This window comes from Manihot esculenta, chromosome 9 (assembly GCF_001659605.2).
Source record: "Manihot esculenta cultivar AM560-2 chromosome 9, M.esculenta_v8, whole genome shotgun sequence".
Classification (NCBI taxonomy): domain Eukaryota; kingdom Viridiplantae; phylum Streptophyta; class Magnoliopsida; order Malpighiales; family Euphorbiaceae; genus Manihot; species Manihot esculenta.
Window position 1 is genome coordinate 32,549,036 of NC_035169.2, and position 16,665 is coordinate 32,565,700.

General features: G+C 34.5%; 4 protein-coding genes across 7 annotated transcripts; 2 read left to right on the top strand and 2 right to left on the bottom strand.

The window, feature by feature from the left end:
* Nucleotides 1–1,987: 1,987 nt before the first annotated feature.
* LOC110622445 (serine/threonine-protein kinase STN8, chloroplastic) lies at nucleotides 1,988–5,253 on the bottom strand. Of its 2 annotated transcripts, none has more exons than XM_021766939.2 (5): nucleotides 4,311–5,253; nucleotides 3,908–4,081; nucleotides 3,102–3,506; nucleotides 2,600–2,965; nucleotides 1,988–2,468 (listed from the first exon to the last, which is right to left on the bottom strand). In XM_021766939.2, the coding sequence occupies exons 1-4, from the start codon at nucleotides 4,893–4,895 to the stop codon at nucleotides 2,618–2,620; spliced, it is 1,512 nt and encodes a 503-aa protein (XP_021622631.1). In that variant the 5' UTR covers nucleotides 4,896–5,253; the 3' UTR covers nucleotides 1,988–2,468; nucleotides 2,600–2,617. The 2 variants fall into 2 exon arrangements, with proteins under 2 accessions (XP_021622631.1, XP_021622630.1); XM_021766938.2 differs by having other exon boundaries at nucleotides 1,988–2,520.
* A 155-nt stretch (nucleotides 5,254–5,408) lies between these two features.
* On the bottom strand, nucleotides 5,409–8,718 carry LOC110622446 (serine/threonine-protein kinase AtPK2/AtPK19). Of its 2 annotated transcripts, none has more exons than XM_021766940.2 (7): nucleotides 8,578–8,718; nucleotides 7,204–8,159; nucleotides 6,905–6,987; nucleotides 6,703–6,823; nucleotides 6,401–6,574; nucleotides 6,196–6,303; nucleotides 5,409–5,991 (listed from the first exon to the last, which is right to left on the bottom strand). In XM_021766940.2, exons 2-7 carry the CDS (start codon nucleotides 7,852–7,854, stop codon nucleotides 5,692–5,694), a joined length of 1,437 nt encoding a protein of 478 aa, XP_021622632.1. In that variant the 5' UTR covers nucleotides 7,855–8,159; nucleotides 8,578–8,718; the 3' UTR covers nucleotides 5,409–5,691. The 2 variants fall into 2 exon arrangements, with proteins under 2 accessions (XP_021622632.1, XP_021622633.1); XM_021766941.2 differs by lacking the exon at nucleotides 8,578–8,718 and adding an exon at nucleotides 8,434–8,524.
* A 2,300-nt stretch (nucleotides 8,719–11,018) lies between these two features.
* Nucleotides 11,019–14,381, top strand: LOC110621873. Of its 2 annotated transcripts, XM_043959486.1 has the most exons (8): nucleotides 11,020–11,299; nucleotides 11,377–11,782; nucleotides 11,973–12,053; nucleotides 12,296–12,370; nucleotides 12,643–12,687; nucleotides 12,778–12,867; nucleotides 13,073–13,174; nucleotides 13,893–14,381. In XM_043959486.1, the coding sequence occupies exons 2-8, from the start codon at nucleotides 11,483–11,485 to the stop codon at nucleotides 14,076–14,078; spliced, it is 879 nt and encodes a 292-aa protein (XP_043815421.1). In that variant the 5' UTR covers nucleotides 11,020–11,299; nucleotides 11,377–11,482; the 3' UTR covers nucleotides 14,079–14,381. The 2 variants fall into 2 exon arrangements, with proteins under 2 accessions (XP_021621840.1, XP_043815421.1); XM_021766148.2 differs by having other exon boundaries at nucleotides 11,019–11,782.
* Nucleotides 14,382–15,481: 1,100 nt separating this feature from the next.
* LOC110623025 lies at nucleotides 15,482–16,613 on the top strand. The gene is made up of 3 exons (XM_021767845.2): nucleotides 15,482–16,061; nucleotides 16,143–16,211; nucleotides 16,289–16,613. Exons 1-3 carry the CDS (start codon nucleotides 15,627–15,629, stop codon nucleotides 16,400–16,402), a joined length of 618 nt encoding a protein of 205 aa, XP_021623537.1. The 5' UTR covers nucleotides 15,482–15,626; the 3' UTR covers nucleotides 16,403–16,613.
* The last annotated feature ends 52 nt before the right edge of the window (nucleotides 16,614–16,665 follow it).

Sequence of the window (16,665 nt, forward strand, 5' to 3'; positions counted from 1 at the left end):
CTTTTACTTTTTTATTTATAATTTTTTAAAATATTTTTAAAATTAAATGTGATATTGCATAGAAAAAATATTTTTCATCTGATTAGTTTATAAAATTTGGTTATCATCTCCTACTTCAAATAAAGCTAGCATTCTTTATACAGGAATCACCAATGTACCTAAAATTGAATTTCAGTTAATCATCTGTGAAATTGATTCTATTATTCTCCATCAAGCCCTTCAACATTTCAAGTCTCATTAGTCCTGAGATATTGATGCAATATTGGTGGCTATTAAAGTATTCAATTCTCATGTCTAGGGCTAGAACTGAGCCGTATTAGGTTCAAATCGAAAAAATCGACTGAATCAAATTAATTTAAAAATTCAGTTCGATTTTTTTATTCATTTTGATTCGGTTTAATTTTTAATTTTAAAAATTTTGGTTATTTCAATTCGATTCGATTTTGATCAGAAAAAAATTGAAAAAACCGAACCGAATCGATTTAGTGATAATAATATGTTATTTTCAATAATATAGAGAAATTAAATCATATTAACATTAAAATATTTTAATTAAATTTTAAAAAGTGAAAAAAATAAAAAAAATTATTAAAAATCAAAACCGATCAAACCAAATTAAATCGAACCGAGTCAGACCGATTTGGTTCGATTTAATTTCTGACCAAAATCGATTCGATTCGGTTTTTATAAATACTAACATTTCAATTTTTTATTGATTCGATTCGATTCGATTTTGAATCAAACCGACTAAATGCTCCCCGTACTCCATATGTTTCGACTAATTCTTACGCCGATAAGTTATGCCTCAAAGAAAATTTACCTACAGCCTAGTATATCTATAACTTGAAAGGATTAGTCACAACCTTTTTGAATATCTTGCAATTTGCAATCTTATAGTGCAAATTAAAAGAATAGACCCCACTTCTCTTATTAAAAAAATAATAAAAAAAAAGAAGTAAAAAGCCCATTTTAGTCTCTTAACTATTACTCAATGGTCAATTATATTTTTAAAGATTTTTTGAATTTAATTAAAATTTTCAGCTTTCAATTTCAATCTAATAAATTTAATTTTAACTGTATGAATTAAAAAATTAAAAAAATTAGTAAAGTAAATTTTTAATTATTAAAATATTTATTCAGAGATAATAAGTGTATCTACGTAAATTTGAGAGGTCGCGGAGTTCTACAATTCAATTTCTAATTTTTATTTAAAAAAAATTATTAAAATATTAACTTTATATTTTAAATAATTAAAATAAAAATCAAATAAATCATTTATAAAAAAAAAATTCTTTGAGTGCTCAAAATTTATCTCTTTCAAACCCAATCTCAAAATTTATCGTCTTCTCAAGAATTATAGAAGTAAAATCATGGGAGCTGCAGAAATGAATCTCCAGGATAAAGATGATTTGGGCCATAAAAAATATTCAAATTCCAATATCTGATATGTGGCAATAGAAAATAGAAAAAAGCTTAATCCTCTTAGCTTGTAAAAATAAGGTGCCCTTTTCTACTCTTCTGCTTGGATTCCCATCAAGAAGTCATATCCAAGCTTTAGCCTCATAATGTCTGAACGCGAAATGGTTTCTTTGATGGGAGGGTACTTCTGTGTTTATCATCTCTGCTTGACTTTAGTGCCTTGATTATCATGAGGAAATTGTTCTTCAATTTTGCATAATGGAGTTTTTGAGAAGAATATGGATGTATTCTTGATTTTTTTAATTTTGAATATTTAAAAAATATTTTAAAGGATAAATATTTAACAGAATTATCATTTATAATTCTGATTTAGACTTAATTAGTTTACAATTATAATGTGTAGGATTAATTAGATCAAAATTGAAAGTTGAGGGGTTTAATAGAACCCAAAAAAATCATTAAGGATATAATTGACTATTGGATAATAGTTAAGGGGCTAAAATGGATATTTTGCCTAAAAATAATAATAATAATAATAGCAAAAGAAAAATCAAATTTAAAACAGAACTAAATGATAAAACATGATTTATGTAGACAATCCCAATTAGTTTGAGATTAAAATGTGGTTATTATACATCATAGATGTCTAAAAAATACAGAGCTCTCTGTTAAAAAGGAAAATCAGAACATAGATTTTAATCCCATTTCATCTTGTTACTCAAGCACAAATGCTAGATTCCACTGAAAGAGTAAAGAAAAAGATTTTACATTATCAAAGAAGGTTGTATCCCATTCCTCCCATACATAACAGTAACTAATCAAAAAAGCACGACCTGTTCTCCTCGTTTCCAAAAGCCCAAGATGGGCTCTCTGCAAATGATAATTTTTCAAGTACCTCAGCCAGTGCCCAGCAAAAACAGCAATGCTCATAACGTCCTTCACATCAGGTATCTGCTTCCACATTCTTGTCATTCAATCAAACAGGACGCTGTTGTTTTATCTCATAACTCGAATCATTTAAGATGAAAATTCTGGGAGGTTTCTGTTCTCTGAGTATAGAGAAAAACAGAATCAAGTGCAGACCTCAGCATAATGAGATTACTGATGCAAAGAAAAAGTATACATAAGAAGTAAAAGAAACTGAAAATGAATTAAGATGGGGTTGCAGAGATAGACTCACATATCCAGTTACAGATCACTATTTGGTTAAGCTAAACTTTGAAAGTACTGCAGCTGCCTGGTCACCACCCAACAAGAAATAAGGATGCCTCAGAGTAGCAGCTGCTGATAAACGGCCTCTCATAAGGCTACCTCTCTCTGAGATCAATTTCGTAGCTAGATCCCACCCTCTACCTGAATCGAGGTCAAGTATTGTTAAGTCAGGCCTCAATCGAGTGTAGTTTCTCCATCTATTCAAGTCATATTCAAACTTTTTTATCTCTGCGTTAAAATTCTTTAAGCCTCCAATGGACCTTAAGGTTGGTATTGCCATTTGTAAGAGTACAACTCCAGCAGAATACATGTCAAATAGATCAGGACTGTTCAGCTGCAACAGAAATTGCAAACTTTGTTTAAGCACTTCAAAGACCATATGAATTGTGCTTCAATAAAATTATCACAGCCTCAATCATATATATTACATTTAGTCTCATGCAAACAAAAGAGGCTGAGCAGGATAGTACCTGCCAAAGTATTGGAGAAAGCAAGGCAGCAATGGGCTCCGGTGGAGGACTTGGTGTCTCCTCTGGAAGTACATATAGTTCAGGTGGACAATAGTCAGGATCGAGCAGAGCGCGATTGGGTACATAGTTCTTGCCTATTCGAAGGTCAGTGGCAGCCCCAAAATCTATGAGCTTGATCTGTCCTTTCCTTGTCACCACTAAGTTGGCTGGCTTTACATCCCGATGGACAATTCCGGTATCATGGATTTTTTTAAGTGAAGTAATAATCTGGCGCATTATTTGCTTGATGATCAGTGCATTACGTTTAACAGAATCTAACCCTTCCAGGACACGTCCAAACATGACAGACTCCAAGTTAAAAGGGAAGTTGCGATCTTTCATATAATCAGCAAGATTTCGATCTCCCTGTCACATGGATATCCCTACAATTAGCACAAGAGACGATGCATCCTCAAATCATTTTTAATGTAGACGAATAAACATATATTTAGCAAATAAATTTTATTTAATCAAGAAATGTTCAGCACAATGAAGAAACTGCAGGCAGAAAGCCACTAGCTTGTATCCTTCAAGCTTACTAAGGATCCATTAGATTTGTGTTGAGTGAAAAATTACAAACATCAAGAGTGTCAAATTCAAACATCCATTCATTTCAAAATCCCATCTGTCCAAGAGAGTTGTAATATCATTCAAAATCTGAAGTAAAGAACATGAAGCATATTTAGAAAAGGCTTTAAATTGTTGATTCAAAAGGGCAGCCCTAGTGCACTAGAAAGTGATTGAAAATTTTCCAAGTGGGGAAGTACCTCAAATTTCCAAACAAGCCATTTGACACCCTGTGTAAATTGTGAATTCGTTTCGTCAGCAACAAAACTACCAAGGAACTCAGCACATGTTTCAGGAGCTGCTCTTGACATCCTATAATTAAACCACTCCTCAACTTCACCAAATTCTTCAGCCCCTTGGATTCCAACCTTCACCTGCACATTCCCATTGATAACAATCAAACTTAAGTAGAAACGGATCATAAGGGCAAGCATAGAATTCGCCTACGAGAATGAGAACTCAACACTTTTGTTTAGATTTTATACTTAAGGGACGAATTCCATTGGACATTCGGAGAATGTTAAACAATGACAACAGAAGGAAAAAGAAGTAGATTGCAATTGGTTAGAGATTAGCAAAGAAGATGAATAGTCGTAAAGTTACCTTTTTAAGGATAACTTTCTCTTTGTATCTTCCATCCAACTCCAGTGATGCTCCTCTTCCTCTCTTTTGCGTCCTCTCTTCCAAAGTCCCAATTTTAGGAATAATTGCCCCAGAGTAAACAACGCCGAAAGAGCCTTCTCCCAGTTTATTTCCAATCACAAAATCAGTACTCTTCAAGCGCCGTCTTCCTCTCAAGCTGTCCAGACCCAGTTGCAGAGGAGCCAGAATGTACGCATCAATGGCACCAATTAGAACACCAGGCCTTGCAGTTAAGTAAATCCATACAAGCCCAGCAAAAACCAATAATCCCCATTTCTGAAACTCTGATAAATCGTCGGTAATTCTCCGGAACTGGACCAACCCAGATTCAAAGATAGGGAACTGGTCCAGATGGAGAGATCCATATATTAGATCATCTGGGATGTTGCCAAAAAATGCACTGCACCTTCCTGGGTTATGCTTGAAGCGGTTGGTGAAAGAATGCATATTATGGTGGAACGTAAGAGTGGGCTTGAAAGCTGAGAAGCAAAGAATTTTAGGATACTGTTGAATTGCCAAAGCAGTTGGAGATAGAAGAGAAGCCATGCCACCACTTGAGCAGTTGAGCAAAGGCTGGCTTCTCAAGAAATTTTATTTAAGCGTCAGCAGTGGCTAATCTTTGCCACATGACGTTTCCCAATTTATCCACTGAGCTAATAGGAAATACGTGGACAAAGATACAGCCCCATTTCGCCCCCGAGTTCTGTAGACTCTAGAGACTTGACAAGCTGATAATGGGCCGGACAAGCATTATTTGGTTGCATTGCTCTCCTCTTGAGCACATAACACAGCTATGGCTACGCATGTTAAAAGAATTACCCTCGTGAAATAGTTATCTTCTCTATGAACAGATCGAAATTGCATTTGCAAGACGCTAGCCTGTTTTAATTTCGTCATTATTATCATGATTACCAGCACCCAACCACAGTTTACAATGATCCTCCGACAATTGTCTCGATGTCCACTGTCGTAATCCATACGCCATAACACTAAAATTATTATAGAAAACTTGAGAGAATTTTACATTAGTCCAGGGCCTCAATCAGCTGCCAAACATCATAAACAAGCCATCAACTTCTGGAATATATTATACTCTCATACGCCCAAGCGGCCTTTTGTTTGAATGCATAAAGTAAACACAATACACCTTGTAATTAAGAAAATATCAAATACAATTCAACAGAGAAATGATAATTGGTCCATTGGCACAACACAGCCTTCCTGGCAAGTTTCAACTACATATCCCATATAACGTTACGTAACTGCTTTTCCCCAATAAAATTATTTTCAAAAACACTTCTCCAATAAAAACCATTTTCAAAAACACCAAAAAATATGGCAGCTATGCAGGGCTGTTCTTTTGAAGGAATGAGGCTGCAGGCCTTACGTAAGTGAAGTTCACAAAAGGATTCACATTACTTTTGGGGCTGGCAGCTGGAGAATCTGATAGAGGCATGTCAGTCCATCGCTTCTCAAAATTTGCAATGCAGTGTTTCCCAGCTACTTCTGGACGGAAACTAGGCTGAATATCTCTTGCCTCCAATTTCTTCCAGTTGATTGGCTTCAACCACTTGTGACGCTTAATTTCTTCACTTCCTGTAGGTCCACTTCCTAGGCGCTTGCTGGCATCTTTTTGTAGCAGCTAAATAGAAAGCAACAAACTCTCTTAGCTTTTCATTCGGTAATCAGGGATAATTAGTCCCTCAAACACACTCCCACAACCCCACCCCATACCCAAAAAACCCAACTTTAAGGTCCATTAATATTGATAACTGCAAGTCAACAATACGCCAAGTTCCAATCAACATACAAAGGTACAGGAGATCAGTCAGACATGAACATTTACCCCTTTCAGCAAAGAATGTGCTTCACTTGACAAATAAGCCGGTAGCTTAATCTTATCCTTGACAATCTTTTGTTGAATTTTCTCCCTGTTCCCACCAATAAAAGGAGGCTGCAATTCATCAAATAGAATAATAAATAAATCACACCACCTTTAAATGACCAACATAACAGGATAGCATAAAGAATAGCTTGGTGAGTAAACCAACCTTTCCAGTTAGCATCTCATATAATAGAATTCCAACACTCCACCAATCTGCAGCCTTATCATGGCCCTTTCCGAGAACAATTTCAGGCGCCATATATTCAACTGTTCCACACATAGAGTTTGACCTTGTATTTTCTTCAAATTGCTTTGCCAGGCCAAAATCAGTCAACATCACCTAGACAACATTATTCATAATGTCAGAAATCTTAGTGCCAATTTCCTCCATACAGGGCATTTTGGCGTATCTTCCAGTGTGCATGTGTGCGCATGCATGAGTGAGAGACAAAGAGGGAGAGAGATTACATGGCCATCAGCATCTAACAGGATATTTTCAGGTTTCAGATCCCTATGCATTATACCATTTGCATGAAGGTGGGAGACTGCAGAAACAATCTCAGCAGCATATATACGAGCCAGATCCTCTCTAAAACACAACTGAAAGTAATTACAAACTACAAGCTTATAAAAAATAAATAAATAAATCCAAACAAGCGAACAAAGATACCTGAAAAGGCCATGGTGATAAAGCTGAAAAAAGAGGTGACCACCATTGATGAAATCCAAAACAAGGTATAATCTATATTTGGTCTGCAGGACAGTAACGACCCAGTATCAATATTCCAAAGTCCAAAAGAGGTAAAAAGGGGAAAAAAAAATGGTAACCAACATTGTATCTGCAGCCCAAAAAAAAATATAAGAAAATGTAAACTACTCAAAGTAAATATATCTCATCCCCTTCAAAAGATAAAACCACTTTAGAACTAGAGAAATTCCAAATTCAAGTGAAGCTTAGATGAAAATTACTTGGAATGAGTATTTAAGCTGGACAATGAAGGGATGATCTACTTTTGTCAGAATGTCCCTCTCTGCTTTCATGTACTCAACATGATTCTTCTCTACTATCTTGTCCTTCCGCATGACTTTCATTGCATATATTTCTGAAGTGCCCTTTTTCCTAACCTGAAAAACTTTCCCAAACGCACCTTGCCCAACAACTTTCAGAATCTCAAAATCTTCAATCCTCACGCCGTGGACATCCACAGAATCTCCACTAGCATTCTCAATAGCTTTCTCATCAGCCTCATCATCTATGGATAATTCCTCAAGTTCCACTAGTTCCATGGCATCCTCTGTCTCATGTAAAGTGAGCTTATTGAGCTTGAGTGACTGGCTAACACAAGAGGATGGACCAACCAATGAATGTGATCGGTTGTAAACAACTGCGGGTTCATCATAAATAAGTTCAGCAAAATCTGTAGCATTCAAAGGATTTGCCAAATCACCACAATTCCCTTCTGTTGATGCCTGAACTGGCAAAGGACCAAATACATCAGCAAAGTCTAGCTCAACATGGTCTGTCACACCAGTGTCTGGAGGGTTCTCAGAAAAAAACTGGCTCATCAATGGTTTGCGCATGTGGGTCTTGGTCAACCCAGATAATTGAGAGGAAACCATGTTCACAAGTAATAATAGGATGCCAACCGCAGATAGTTGAAGCAATTACTCTCTACAGATACTAACTGCAGTTGGCCAAATATATCACGGCTAAATCGTGATCTCTGTGCAAATCTCCAATACACAAACTGCAGAGGGACTCCTATCGATTGCCTTAATCAAAAGGAAGTTAACGTATGCAACAGGAGTCCCAAGAAACTTAGGCAACAGGCAAAACAAAATCCAGAAAAAGACGCTGTTGTTGTTTCCCAATTTGCAGGAAACGGATGATGGTCCAGTGGTTCTTGAATTCATGAAGATCAAATCTGAAACTCAATTTAAATCCCTGGGTAAGAAAATCATCAATACGAACAAAAAAAAAAACTGCACACATATCCTGAGACGAAAAAAAAAAAGAAAAAAGAAAAGACGATAAAAGAAAGATGGGGAACCAGATGGCTTGTGAAGGAAAGAAGCCAAAATAAAACTAATTTACAAAAAAAGAAAAATCACATAGCAATGATAAAATCCTAATAAAACTCCATCTAATGGGAAAGAAAATCCCGAAATCAAAATCCTATTCAAAACCAAAAACCTAACCTGAATAACCTAACGAAAAGTCATAATGCATAGCAAATCGAAATAAACAACCAGAGCAAATTGAGATTCAAGGAACCAAATCGAGATAGGGAACTCAATTAAATAAAGAAAAGACGTGAAATTGAAGAGGATTTTGGAGAATACCTGAGAGAGATGCTAGAGAGGAAGCACAGAGACGTGTCGTGAGAAAGAGATCCTGAAGCGAAGGTGCCGCGTCGCCACTTTTATTGAATGCGTGAACCTGAGCAGTTTCTTGAGTGTGGCGATCCCCAATTTCGACCTTTGACACGTGCCGTGCTTTTAGAGGTTGATAGATTGGGAGGGTGGACCAATCAGGAGAATATGCTTTTTTATTGTTTTTTTATTGGTATATGCCAGAATTCTTTCCGAATAAAGTATTATATTTATTTTTGAATTAAATTTAGATCTTGTTTATTTGAGATTAATAAATTAAGAGAGTGATACTTTTTGGAAAATATAAAAAATTTCTCATATTTGATTCGCATTTGAAGCTAATTTTTTAAAAATTATTCCTCTCGTGTAAAAGAAGAGTAATTTATCTAGATGAAATTTAGTAAATTGAACTTTTCTAATAAACTTATATTAAATTTATTAATTTATTATATTTAAAATTATATTATAAATATTATTATTTTTTACTACTTAAAATAATTGTACTTTTTAAAAAGTTAGTTTATATATTAAATATAATTATATTATTTTTTCCTGTAAGTAAATTCTTCAAAAGTATACTTTTTGAAAATATACTTCCGTAGAGCATTTTGAACCATTGAATTCTTAAACACTTGGGGCATCCAACCTCTCTTTAGTTTTGAAACTAGGGTGATAGCTCTTTGATATTTTATGCAACTTTGTCTGCTTTATTTCTACTGTCTTTGTGGTTCTTTTCTAATCTAAAGAATGGTTCTTCCTTCCCCACTTCTAGGTGGACTTTCTTTTACCGTTTCTATGGTTCTTTTCCAATGTAGAAAATGCTTCTTCCTTCACTTAGAAGTGGACTGTGAATAAATAAAAACTTTTATTTTACACTCACAAATATATACTTCAATGAAGGATTTTCTTTAAATTTATATTTTTTGTGTTTTTTTCTATTATGGTTGTATTTTCTCTTATTCAAGTTGAATTTAATCGAATTTCCATGAGTTTTATCTCTGCATATGCTGAGAGTGATAAGAACGATCGCATGGAACTTCTGTTCTCATAGATCTACACTTTCGCTTATACTTTAAAATGATTTTGATCTATCTTCAGTTATAAAGGATTGTGTTTTTCTTATTATTGCAAAATCTCTCAGGGATCACTAAGCTATTCGGCATATTTATAGACGATAAATCTTTCAAGATTAGAATACTGACGAGCTCTCTTGACTTTCTTTTTAACGCTCAGACATTTCTTTGCCTATAATAATTTGTTGTCTTTGACTTTTATTTTTCTTATTGAGATAGCTATATTGATTTGTTGTCTTTTAACTTTTATTTTTCTTATTGAGATAGAATTTTCTGGTTGTTGTTTATACTTTTGATCATTTTTTTCTTCTTCCAACAACCTTGTTGTTTTCTTCACTGACATTATGCTCTTACGATGATAGATCATAGAACTACTGCTTCTGCATATTGGATCTCCTTTGGACTAGGTAAGAGCTTTTCTTATGGATTTTTGGGCTAGAATTAAGTCTTGTAAGTTTAGTCTGATAAATTTTTATTGGAACTGAGTGTATGGATAAATAAAGTATTATATAGTTATTTTATATTTTTTTATCCTATAGTTATTTTATATTTTTTATCATGTAAAATTTTGCAACATATTATAATCTATGGTTTTCATGCACATATAAAATTAATATTGTTCATAATAAATTAAAATTTAAAAAAATAATAATAAAAAAGATTGGGTCGATCAAATTGGTTCAGATTTCAATAATGTTTCACAAATTTTGATTTTTATAAATAAATGGAACCAATGATAAACTTGATTTTTAAAATTTCCGATTCAACCGATGGAGCCTGCAGAACATTAGGATGATAATAATTGGAAGTTTTTTTTTAATCCCTAGAGAGAGGTGCCCTGAAATTCTTTTCTTCTTTTTTGGGAGTAAATCCCCACCATCTGCTGCACTGTCGCTCCTCTTTTCCCCCCGGGAAGTGGGGAGGTCTCTGGGCTTCCCTACCCACTTTCAAGTGACTTTTTTGGATTTTTTTTTTTTCTTTTATTTGTTTTTACTTGATTTGCAGATTTGTAATTGCTGAAATTTAACTTATTTTCTATGTCCTACCTTCTTATTGCCTAGAATTTTAGGTTGGATTTTGTTTGCTTTGCAGGTACAGGCTATAATCGGCTCCCACTTTCAATTTGTTACAATTTATTAGTGCACCCACCCACCGGTGTTTAGTCAGAAGGATTATAATAAAATTTTCACTTGATTAAAAAATTATTAATCAAAGTTAATTATTTTTTAAAGGATTATAATAAAATTTAAATATTAAATAATTATTCAATCAATTTAAATTTTAAATTGAAAACTAAAAAAATAATTAATTAAAATTCCAAATAAAGTAATTCTCTTCTTTTTCTCTCCATCTCTCATTAATTTCTCTTTATTTCCGAAGGATCCAAACTAAGGGTAAGAAGTAAGAACTTGCTTATCGAGCCCAGATTGTGTGCTGCAATCTGAGTCAACTCAGCGCTGATGATGCGGGAGATTGGAGAAAATTTTCAGTGAATTCCGGAATCGTATTTCTCAATTTTGCAAGGGTTCCATCTTCAGAATCCAGGCTTTCTACTCCTCCCCTGTTTAACCATGTCTGACTGTGTTTCCTCTATCCCTCTGGCCTTGTCCGTTACCCAGGTACGATACTTAGGCTTAGCAACACTGAGAAGACGGTATCTCTCAAGTAACCATTGGTCAAGTGCTAGAAATGGCAGGTTAAAATCACTGACTACAAGAAGCAGCAGGAATTCCCGCGTGCTGCATTCGGAGGGACAAGAATTTTACGGCGAATTAGGGTTTAAGGATAAAGGGGATGAGTTTATGGAGTTAGAATCCAGAATGGGAAATGATAAGGGAAGTGACTCTCCTTTTTTAAATGCTCTTGAATTGAAAGATGAGAAGAGGAGTGGAGAGAATGAGGAGAGAGCAGAACAGGAAGATTTGATTAAAGTTAAAGATGATAAGGCAATTGGGGAGTCTGGGCAGCTGAATGAGAAGATGGGATTCAGGAGAGGAAGACAAGTGATAAGGAGATTCAATATGTTGGCAAAGCAAGTGATCAGTATTCAATCTGCTCGTAGTTTGGGTTTTGTTTCGCAAATTTGGGTGGATACTACTTCTGTGAGTTGCATCAGAAACTTAATTCCAAAATTTTTTTTATTTATTTATTTTTGTGATAATCTATGGCTTTTGCTCACCCTTTTGTCATGATGGGAGAGAGCATGTTACTCAAAGTTGGGATCTTCAACGTTGATTATTGGAAATGATTTGTAAATTCAGAACCTTTTTTTTTTTTTTTTATAATTTTCAGTGGGTGGTGTTGACTGTAGAAGTGAGGCCTAACTTGCTTTCTGGAGAACCAGAGAGGTTTCTTTTAGAGGATGTTAGACAGGTAAAATTTTCTTCTATCTTTGTGTGTGCTTTGGGTGATTCAAAGCTTCTACATTGAAAATTATTTCTTACTCGACCATTTTGTCTCACCTTTAGTCCTTACGAAATTAGCATGATTGATTGTAATAGATCTCAATCTCTTGGTTAACTTAATTATCATGGATTGAATAAGGGTTCTTTCCCTTGTCTGTAATTTACATCACATCGCCAGTTTCTAAAGGGTTGAAGTGCAATTGTTAGCAGGTTGGTGACGTTGTACTTGTTGAGGATGAGAATGTGCTGGAAGTTGAATTAAAAATGATTGGCCTTGAAACATTGGTATGTATAATTGTCTACTTGTCTAATCATTTTGTGTGTGTACAAGATCACATGCGTACAAACATGTTTGTGTCCTGGTCTCAAGATTAAGTTTCAGTCTACATGCTATGTTAAAGAATGAATTTTTCATCCAAATTAATTGGAAAAAGTGAGCTTTCACCTCCTATAATCCTATGGCATTGCCATCTTTTTTGTTACATGTTTAGTATCTCTTCTTGAATCTATCACATATTGGCATTTTATTTTAATAGCTCAAGTTGTGATGCTTTTAGGTAGGATACAGAGTTGTGACTGCAGGCCGGCGATACATCGGGAAGGTGGGTTAATGGTCAATGCATCAAGCCTTGATGATATTTATATCATTATTGCAGTCTTTTTTTATTATGTATATTGTAATTTTGTTTTAGGTGCGGGGATTCTCTTTTGATGTTAATTCAGGGACTGTGGAATTGCTTGAGCTTGACTCATTCGGGATTTCCATCATTCCATCTAGTTTGGTTGGTATACTAATCTTTGGTCTCTTTGATAGAATAGTGCAGTTTCTGATTTTGTATTTTGTATTTTTAATTTTATTTTTTAACCTTTTAAGCATATTATACTCGTACCAATATTGGTCCGCTACAGATATATGTCCAAGAATTTCTTTAATTCTTTCTTCAAAAGGGCCTTCTAGCTCAAAAGTTCTCTTTTTCTTAATTTCAGGTGAGTACCTATGCTTTACCTATTGAGGATGTCCTTGAAGTTTTATCAGACACGGTTATTGTGCATGAAGCAGCAGCCTCACGGATACAAAGGTTAACAAAGGTACCTTTTGGCAGAAAACAAAGTTGTTAATTGTCCATTTTGGATTGACTTAACAGCTTTATTCGGTTGCTAAAATATTTCATTTGTCATGAGAGTACATCTTTTAATATTATTTTATCACGCTGGACATTTATGGGTTAGTTCTTTCCTTTTTCTTCCGGTGGTGAAAATATACTAGGCAGACTGCCATTTTTAAGATGTGTACTCCGAACATGCATAGGCACGCACGTGCACAGGGATACTCCTCTATAAAAGCACAGATTGATTCTTTACTGAGAGACTTCTATCTATAAAATTCATGACCATGGTAGTTATATTTTACCTATTGCTGTTTGGTGCAGAGATGTTTGTTCTCTCATTGCCACATCAATCCTTATGTATAATTGCTAGTATGTCTACCAAAGTTATAGTGGTAATTAACAAGAATCATTTCAGAATTCTAATTCCTAAGGTCACATTTGGAGAATTAATCTTGCATAGGACTGCTTGAAATTTATCCTGTCATCTTGTTTTAGTGGAAACATAAACTATTGTTGGTTTGAAATGTTCCTCCGTAATTCAAAATCAAGCTTTACTCTCCCAAGTTAATATGATTTTTGATTCACAGATAATTCCATATCTTGAGAGCTCATTTCTGTGTAATAAGTGAACTGCTTGTCGTCGGTCTCTTTTCTAGTTTCTTGTGCCAGTAGCTAAAGATCCTATATGACTGTACCAGGGTTTTTGGGATGCACAAAACGTAAGTAATTCCATTGATGAAATGGAAGAATACTCTGATAATGAAATTTCTGTTGGTTCTGGTCATGGTCGGAGCACTAGGAGGAGTCCTCGCAGCCAGAAAAAGTTTCGTTCAAAAATAAGAGATGCTGAAGATGATTGGGAGCTTCCAATGGATTACTTATGATATTCGTGACTCCTCTACCTCCTCTTGCACATTCTCTCTTGCCATTTTTTTTATATTTTGACATGTAAATATCTGTGTACCTAGTTCCCTGCACAACTCTCCTTTTCATTTTTTTCTTGTATCCTCCTTTCTTAATTTGTATATCATAGAAAAATTAAGAATGTCTGAATCACATCTTGTTACCCTTCACAGAGCAATCCTGCTTGTATTGGAATTTTGAACTAGTGGGATGAATTTACAGTCAAAACTGTAATTTTTTCCGCTCTCATTTCTTTGGTATAATTAAGGTATTTCTTTGTTGTATAGAGAATTGATACTACATGGCAAGCGAATTGATCAGATTCATCTGCTTGCTTCAACCAGTCCTTGGGTGGTGATATTTTCTGCGGTTTAATCCATTTTAATTTAATATTATATTTTGATGACAGGGAGATAAAGAGAGGAAGAAAAAAATTTTATTTTCCTTTCTCAATTTGAATCGAAAGAAAATAGAAAAAGAAAAGAAAGTAAAAGTGAAATTTTCTCTAAATTAGAGAGAAAATGAATAAAAAATAAATAAAATTACCTCTTCATCCTTAAAATTATTTATTTAAAATTAAACATAAACGATCAAATTATTTAAAATGTTACTTTCTACATTAATTTTTCTTCATAATATCCAACAAAAAAAAAAGAATGAAACAATAACTTTTTATTACTTTTATTTTCCTCGTTATTTTTTCACTTTTTATTTTCTTTTCTCCCTGAAATGTTAACAAAACCAGAGCTAAAGTTTCTGATTAAAATTTAGGTTTGATCTTGATGATTCCCATCTGAATCCTTTTTTTTTTCTTGTTTTTTTTTCTAACATGCCATGTGAATCCAGGTTGTGATTGGGCCACAGGCCTTTTTCATATAATGAAATCTATCTTTCTCTCTCTATATATATATTTTTTAAAGAAAAAGGAGTTTCCTGTGCATAACACCATAGTCGACACAAGTACAGTGTTGTCAGAACAACAAAATGTCTAATCTTCTGTTTAGACGATGATGCTGTTTCCTTTTTAGATTATCCTCATCCTAGATTGATCAAGGACCTGTCCGGAATCCTCTTCATTTCCTTTTACAATTTCGATTTTTTTTAAATTATAATTATTTTACTATTACAGTAATCGATTTATCAGTTTTATAAAAAAAACATTTTATTTATAGACATTTCTTTAGCAATTCAAAAGAAAAAAAAAAAAACAAATGGGCTGTAATTCTTTTTTATAAGAAAAATATGAGCACTAGGAGACATCATGATCTGTTCAAATATATAATTAAAGATAATCATTATATTAAGATGTCTGAATTTATTCATTTTAACAATAACAAATCTAAGATTAAGGAGCGTCTTTGTGACTCTAATCCTTAATATCTTTCGGCTCTTTCCCTAATATAATAGTAGCCGTTAGCGCCTGTCTCCATTCAAATTCAAACCCTCTTTTTCACTCCCTTTGCTATCTCTCTCCTCTGTACTCTCGTTTCACATTTCACACACAAGAAAGATTCCAAGTGTTTTGAAAAATGCAGAAGATCCAATCCTCTTTAACCGGAGACCAGAAACTCCGACCAAATTGTGGTCGTAAACCTCTGCAACCAAAGAACTCGCTGGCCAGTCCTGTAACCGAGATTCAAATTCTAAAGCCGAAGAAAGATTGGATTGAGATTTCGGTTGCTAGTGAATCCAACAAGGAGAACTATCCGATCTGTGCAACGACGCCCACTAAGCTCGTGATTGAGCCGTTGGATGCTTCGCTAGCAGAGGAACTGAGCGCGATCAAGAAGAAGATAGAGAGATTGAGACTGGACGGACAGAGAACAGAGAAAATGTTGAATGAGAGGGAGAAGTTACTGGATTTGCAAATGAAGGAGCTGGAGCAGAGAGGAGAGATTCAGAAGAGGCTCGAGATTGAGGTGGATAGACTCTACAGATTGAAGGAACTCCAATCTTTCTCTATGGTAATTAAGCTCATTCAAATTCACAAACACATAAAAAAGAGAGAAACAGTTGACTAAATAAAATTTATCCTCACTTTTTAGAGAATTTCTCCAATGCGTTCGCTGAGAGAGAAGGAACATGAGAAGAAGACTGCTCAAGTGCATTCCCAGGTTTGTTCTCTGTCACTTTGAAATTCAAATTCAGTAATCTGCGACGAGAAGATGAGGTGTTATTCTAATGTTTACAGGGAATGAAAGCCGAGGATATGGAGGCATCGGTGAGTGGAAGTAGAATGATGAGTCCGTGTTTGAGTTCCAGTTCGAGTTCAAATTCCATCTCTTCGCAGCTTGTGGCTGTGTAATGTGTAACGCAGTTGGCCTCTGCAAATTGTCTTTTAGCATTTGATTTTGTCTTGGGTTTTTAGCTTTGCCACTTCTACAGTATTTCGTTGTAGAATTTGGTAAAAGAAAGCATATATTACACTAGTTTTTCTCAATGTTGAAATGATTATGACTTTCAAGATTCCCAAATTTCAATACACGGGTGCTGCTTCGGTGTTGGTTCTTTTCTTTTTATTTTTGTCAAAACCTTTGCACTAGTGACTCATTTGGTACACAATCAAAA